Consider the following 7,063-nt stretch of genomic DNA (forward strand, 5'->3'; position numbering starts at 1 on the left):
GCAAAGATCATAAAGCCCCCCCCAAAACCGGGACAGGTGAGGTCAGCAGCAACAAAGCCAAGAGCGCTCTTTCAAAGCAGCCAAGACGATTTTGAAGACAATTTACGTTATTTCGCGTAAACACCGAATAGCATTTTAGTAAACAGCATACACCATTTAGACTAACCTACTTTTTTGGGGGTAAATCATGCGACTTATTTGTGTTTTCAGAATACAATTTCGTTTTTTTCCAAAAACGTCAAGAAAAATCACATGCTTTGTTGTCGCCGCGTGCAATCGAGCGCCCGCTGCCCGAGAGAGAGAAAGAGCGTGTGCCACTTTCACACACGCACACACATTTGGGCCCTATGTAAGAAGCGGAGAATGTGTGTGCGCGTTGGGGAAAGGGGGGCCGGGGAAGGGGGGGGGGCGGGGTCATTGTATAAAGAGTCTGCTCTCTGAGGCGCTCGTTTCACTCCGTCATCTCTCCTTCATCATCTTCGGTGATCGTCGCACGCCAACAACATGCCCAGCAAGAGGAAGAAGAACCAACGCCGCAGGAGGAGAGTGGTGAGTGACGACGAGCGCGGCGGGTCGGCGCTCAACAATCGGCGGCGCCGACGTTGACGATGATTTGGCAGTTGTGATGCGGGAAAGAAAAATTTGTTTTCAGCTGCTCGTTGGATGCTTTCATGCAAATTGCGCAACGTCACTTTCCTCCAAAGCCGACCCCCCCCCGTATAGTTTTCATATTTCAAAAATATTTGTGAAAATTCTATGAAAGAACGTTTGCGCTTAAGTCAAGTCGTCTGTCGCGGCGGTCAAAGCGCTTTCATCAAAACATGAACAAAAACCATCATAACAAAGCAACAAATGTTTTTGTTTCTTTCTTTGCTACGCAAATTTGATGCCGCGTCGTAGAAGAAAAAGGAGAGATTCAATCTTATAAATAGTTTCGAAACGTCATGGCAGTCCAAACATGCGTGATGTCACACCTAAAAATAGCATTTGTGTGACCATAATACGTTTCTTTTCATTTTTAAGGAGACGCGTACAAGCAAGAAGCCGACTTTCTATTTTGATCGTGAAGAAAAAACAAAAAGTGTTGGATTAAGTGGAGATTTTGAGCGAGGTTTAAATAGCCTGACATTCAGGAGGCTTGCCAGGCAACGCCCCCCCCCACAACCCCCCCCCCCCCCCCCAAAACCCCCGGTGTGAATTCCTGCCATACGAGAGCTTCCACGCTGAGTCACGACGCCAAATCAGACGCCAGCAATTGACCCGTGACGAACGATGGATGAACTCAACGCAGACATTTCGTGGATTACAAATTTAGTTTCTGACAAACTTCGCTTTACAAACATTAAAAATACAAACGAGTCTTCACCAAAGCCGACGTTCGTGTTTTCCATAACTGATTTTGTCAATCCAACAAGAGGTCTTTGTGATTTCTCTGGGTGTCCCAATACTTTTGGACCACATACCTCCCCCGTGGTGAACACGACCAAATATGGTCGTATGTCCAAACGGATCGGACGTCTGCACAACGTCGCCGTCTTCTACTCGCGCTTCAGAGGGGCTAAAAAAAAAAAAAGTCTTGTGAAGTTATCAGCCGGCGCCGGACGCCGCGCTGGGATGTTGTTGAAGGCCGTTGACAAAAAAAACGGTTGCCAAATTCAATAAAGACGATTCAGAGAAAACAATTCTCGATTCGATTTAACTAGCGTACGTTTAGAAAACAGTAAAAAAACGATTTAGACACTTCGATTGAACTATAGTACGTGTTTTGCAAACAAGTCGGTCTTCAACAGACCTCGTTTACATTTTTTGTAAACAAAGACAATTTAGAGACTTGGGCAACGTACAAAGCTAGCATTGCGTTTTTATAAACATCTAAACTATTTAGTCTCCGACAAACTTAACCTACATTTAACATTTAGTCTGCCATAGCTAGCGAACGTGTAAACGTTTTGGTTGTCAACAAACCAAAAGTACATTTTTTGTAAACATTTAAACAATTTAATGGATTGTAAACTAACGTACGTTTTTTTTTGCTAACATTCAAGACAATTTACGACAGACGTTGCTAAAGCTAACGCGTTTTGGAAGCATTGTGAATTTGGACTTCAACAAGACAAACATACCATTTTTTTTTTTAACACTAAATATTATTTTTGTGAATATTGACAAAACTAATGTACATGTTTTTGTAAACATCACAAACAATTTAGCCTTTGTCAGAGCTAATGAATGTGTTTTTGTCTGACATAACACAAGTTGGTCTTTAGCGCAGCAAAAACGGTCTTTTTGTAAACATCGGCATCAACTTGTTGTTGTTTTTCCTAAACATTATTACCCGTTTTGAGTCACAAGTTCGGCTCAACATTAAAGACAGTTTGAAGTCGTACGTTGCGATCCATCTGGCGAGGTCGAGCCACGTTTGTACGTTTTGGTGAGCGAAGGTTTTGTTTGGACGGCGGCCAACAAAAGCATTTTTGCCACCCGCGATTGTGTTGCGGTCAGCACGCGGCGCTGATGCGATTAGGCTGGCGGGCTGCGGGCTGGCGGACGGCGGGCGGCGGGCCGGCGTCTGTGCGGCTTCTGCTGACGGTCACGCTTTCACGCTCGTCGCACCCGTCACGACGCTTCGGGCACCGACCGCTGCCGTTGCTCCAGTTACGTAACTGGCGGGCTCTGTTGATGTTTTTCTCAGACATCTGATGGATAACCAGCGCGGGGGACGATGTGACGACTTCCAGCACGCTTTACGATGAATGTGTGGGTTTTCGGAAAATACGATTTAGCCTATTTTTTCTTTTTCTTTTTCATAATTGGAAAACAATGCAGTCAAAAAATGCGCTTTTGTAAACAACAAAAATTGTCTTGGACAAACTAGCCATTTGGGGGTGAAAAACTTTGCAAAGTATTTTTTTGTAAACAGGCAATGTTAACAAAAAATTTTGGCACTGCGAACGTACGCGTTGGCAAATATAAGGTGTGTAACAAACTGATTTGAATGGGAAAATCGGTTTATACAATCATATTTTTATAGATGGACGCACCAAATAAATAGGAACTCGCTTGCTCCCAAAAACATATAAATACGTTCTATTTTAAATGAAGGTTTTGATGCAGCCTCTCAACTGCAAAGAACGGTTGACGAAATGGTAGTTATTACAAAAACGGCAGAGCCAAAGAGATCAACCAGGGCCATGTAGAAAAAAAGCTCAATTACTCACAATTCTAAATAGATTCGTGAATAATGATGAAACTTAGCTATATTCTAATATAATATAATATAATATATAATATTCTAATGCTAATTGCTGCAAAACGGAAACTGATATAAAACAATACTTTTTTTCCCCCTGAAGAGACTCTAATCTTTCTTTTGGTAGGTTCCATGTTTATGGCAATAGAGCACAATATTCTGTGGGCCTTGCAAAATCTGTCCAAATCCAGTAAAACAGCTGGGAGCGAAGGGGGTTGCTTCAGTCAAAAGGAGTTAAAAAAAAACGTTTCAGTAAAGTACATTTTGTTATTGTTGAAGAGTCAGTCAGTCGCAGAGCGATTATACTGTACACATTTTGTCAACATCGTAGACGATCGAGCCAGCAACGAAGCTATCGTACAAGTTTTTGCAAACAATGTTGCCGATTTCACATTTGCGTTTGTTGTTCCATTTCCAGCAGAAGCTGCGGCGAGCGCTGGAGGAAAACAACATCTGCGGCTCGCCCGCAAAAGCGCCCAAAGAACAACAGACCAAAAGGAGCGCCAGGGTCCAACCCGAACCGCCGGCCCGGGTCGGCCCGGCGTTACCGGAACCGGCCCCCACTGAGAAGACGCATGGAAAAGCAACAAGTCAGGTCAGAAACCAGCACAGGTGACGTATTTCCAACTTCACGCAGCGCGTCTGCACAAACAGCAGCATCAGAGACAATCTGTCATTTCTCATACTTTTCACACAAAACCCCGCAAAGGCGGTAAATCTCTACTTACATACAAAGACACACCCCAACAAAAAAACTGAAAGAAAGGAAAAAAAAGTCAGGAGACCTTGCATTTGTCAGAGAAATCGGTCAAATCAGGAAATCTTCACTCTTACACAGAGATCCTGCAAAATTACCACAGAATCAAAGTAGAAGATCCAGCATTGCGCAATTATTTACAGAGCCCAGGAAATGTTTAATGCCATTTTCCCGCAAAGATCCTGCAAAACTACAGCATTAGAGTCAACATTGAAGTCCAGCATTTTATAACTTTTAAACAGAACCCAGCGACAGGGGTAAATTCCCTACAGAAAATTCTAGCATCGTAGAAAGATGTGAAAAATCAGAAGACCCATCATTAGTCCAACATTCACACAGAAGTTCTTTTTCTTTTCTTTTTTTCGCAGCAGAAGGGGTACATTTCTGTTTTCACACAGAGACCCCACAAAATTCCCAACTGGTCATATATAATGGAATATATATATTTTTTTGTAAAGCAGTTTCTTCCTTTCAAGTGGAGCACCCCCCCCCCTCCTCCACCACCCCTCCCCCACCCGCTCTGCTTTTTCGGCATCCATTTTGGGACGTAAAGCTTAGCTCGCCTGAATTAAAGATGAATGGCAGTAAAATGGATGAATTATTGAATGTCAGACTGTGCGAGGCTTGCAATTATTCATGTGGCCTCAAACATGGGGGGGGGGATGGGGGGGGGGGGGTCCTACCCAAGTAGCAAGTATCCTTCTTTGGTTTGAGTTAAATCCAACTTTCTCATTTCCCAGTTAACAACCTTCATTTTGGGTGTCTTGTCTACCAACAAACGGATTTTTTTTGCCACTCATCGACCTCCCTGGCATCGAACCTTTTTTCGTACCGATCTGACCAACACACTAATCCGCGATGCAAGTCAGAGGTTTGGTTCCCAACTGGAACCCAAGACATCCAAGTTTCTCACATTTGTCGTCCTCTCTACAGGTCAAGGCCAAAGTCTTGGCACCGGAAGCAAGTGAGCCCGTTTCTGCCACTGCACCTGAACCAAAACCAAAACCGGCTGCCAGAAAGAAAGTAGAACCCAAATCAATGCAGCAAGTGGTTTCCAATGCACCAGAACCAGAAACCGTAACGAAGGAAAGAAAGTCAGAAGAGCAAGTTGCCACTAGCGTACCAGAACTGGTCAGCTGCACCTTCGACCCAGAACCAGCGCAAGTGGCAATCCAAAAGGTGGTAGAGGAGGTCGTCTGTAGCACCTTCGACCCACAACCAGTAATCGAAGCAGAACTGGTCGTGAAGGTGGAATCGGAGTCGGTTGGACCGGTTGTCGCCAGTTTACCAAAACTGATCAGTTGCACGTGTGACCCAGAACCAGTAATTAAAGCAGAACCGGTTGTTCGGGTGGGACCACAATCAATTGAACGGGTCGCAACCAGCGGACCAGAACTCGTCAAGTGCACCATCGACGCAGAACCAGCACAAGTGGCAATCCAAAAGGTGGTAGAGGAGGTCGTCTGTAGCACCTTTGACCCACAACCAGTAATCGAAGCAGAACTGGTCGTGAAGGTGGAATCGGAGTCGGTTGGACCGGTTGTCGCAAGTTTACCAAAACTGATCAGTTGCACGTGTGACCCAGAACGGCAAGAACCATCTGCTGCAACTGAAAAAGAACATGTGAAACCCAAGAAGATTCCTGAAGCAGAACCCAAGGAGAAACCTGAACCAGAACCAGAACCAGTTGCTGGAGGAGAACAGACAGTCCAACCCGTGGCAGAACAGATAGTCGGCTGCTCCCTCAATCCAGAACCGGTAGCTGTAGCAGCTGACGCGGTGCAGGTTGTCCTGGTACAGAAACCAGAACCTGAGGTTGCTTCTTGTACACCTCAAGCAGAACCACAACCGAAGGCCGCAGCAGAACCTGTTGCTGTTCCGGTAGAATCCGAATCAGTAGAGCAGCTAGTTGAAATCCAAGAGGTGCGTACCACACACGTTGAGGTCCGTCTACGATCTTCGTAGGAAGACAAATGTTTTTTGTCCCCCCCCCCCAGGACGGCGTCTCCGGCAATCTGAAATGTCCCTCGGAAGGAAGCAGCGCGCCGTCGCGGCAGATGCACGCGGGTCCAACGAAGGTGAGGAGGAACACGCGGTCCACGTGTGAAAAAACACTTTTGTTTCCTTGTACGTAGATTCAAGACTTTGTGTGTGTGGTCAGGAAACCGCGTTGGCGCCAGCGATGAAAGGTCACGTCGTACCCGAGGTCTCCATCGAGGGATAGACTTTCAACACTCCTCGTCTTGGTACATTTTCTTCATCCATCTTGAGCCGTCTTCACTTTCTGGTTTCCTCAACTTTCCTCCCTCCAATCTTTCTATCGACTTCACTTCCTGGGTGAACTTTGCCTCCGCCGATACTTTGCACCGTCTCATCTCCTCTTTTTGTCTTCCTTCAGATACTTCGCCGTCATTTGGTGGCCTGGAGGACTTGCTGCAGATGAACCGGATGACTTTTCTTTAGTTTTATATTCAGGGCTTAGAGCAGGAAATGGAAGGGACATCCACATGTTAAAGTGCCTTGGTTCCTGTCCAGACTCCCCCGAACCCTCCCCCCCTCCCCCGTCCCCGTTTCAGTACGCACCCTCCAAAAGCGCCAAAGGCCACGTGCACCCAAGTAGAACCACATTGCGGATCTTCTGGCATGACAAACACGCTGCTCGGGCGTGTCCGCTAAAGACTCTTGAGGGACATTCAAGCCTGGGTTCGACCGAGCATTACGGCTCGGTACGCGCTTACAATTTTGAGGTGTTCAAACGCACCAGCAATCAACATCCACCGATGGAAACGCAAGCTTCGTCAAGATTTACCGATGTGCGCCGATCTCAACCGGACCGATTGGCGGGAACGAAGCTAACGGGGATCACTTTGATGTTCGAAGATCCCATTTCTTTCTCCACCTTTTCTACTTCCTTTTGTATCACGTGACGTGTTCTGTCCTTGAGGGCGAGGCCTTGAGTGCACCCGAGGCACCTCGTATTAAATAAAGCTGTAAAAATGTGCACGTGCTTTCTTTTTCGGGATGCACACACAACACGCTCACTCGGAGCTGATTAT

The 7,063-nt window shown here is 46.0% G+C and overlaps 1 protein-coding gene across 2 annotated transcripts; it reads left to right on the top strand.

The window, feature by feature from the left end:
* The first annotated feature begins 374 nt into the window (after positions 1–374).
* Positions 375–7,008, top strand: LOC147173182 (uncharacterized). 2 transcript variants are annotated; one of them, XM_086075832.1, is made up of 6 exons: positions 375–549; positions 3,672–3,845; positions 4,941–5,930; positions 6,005–6,085; positions 6,169–6,253; positions 6,406–7,008. In XM_086075832.1, exons 1-5 carry the CDS (start codon positions 505–507, stop codon positions 6,229–6,231), a joined length of 1,353 nt encoding a protein of 450 aa, XP_085931958.1. In that variant the 5' UTR covers positions 375–504; the 3' UTR covers positions 6,232–6,253; positions 6,406–7,008. The 2 variants fall into 2 exon arrangements, with proteins under 2 accessions (XP_085931958.1, XP_085931957.1); XM_086075831.1 differs by having other exon boundaries at positions 377–549; positions 3,669–3,845.
* Positions 7,009–7,063: the final 55 nt, after the last annotated feature.

The sequence above is a fragment of the Leptonotus elevatus genome, chromosome 5 (genome assembly GCF_054856555.1).
Source record: "Leptonotus elevatus isolate MCC_2025b chromosome 5, RoL_Lele_1.0, whole genome shotgun sequence".
In the NCBI taxonomy this organism is placed as follows: Eukaryota; Metazoa; Chordata; class Actinopteri; order Syngnathiformes; family Syngnathidae; genus Leptonotus; species Leptonotus elevatus.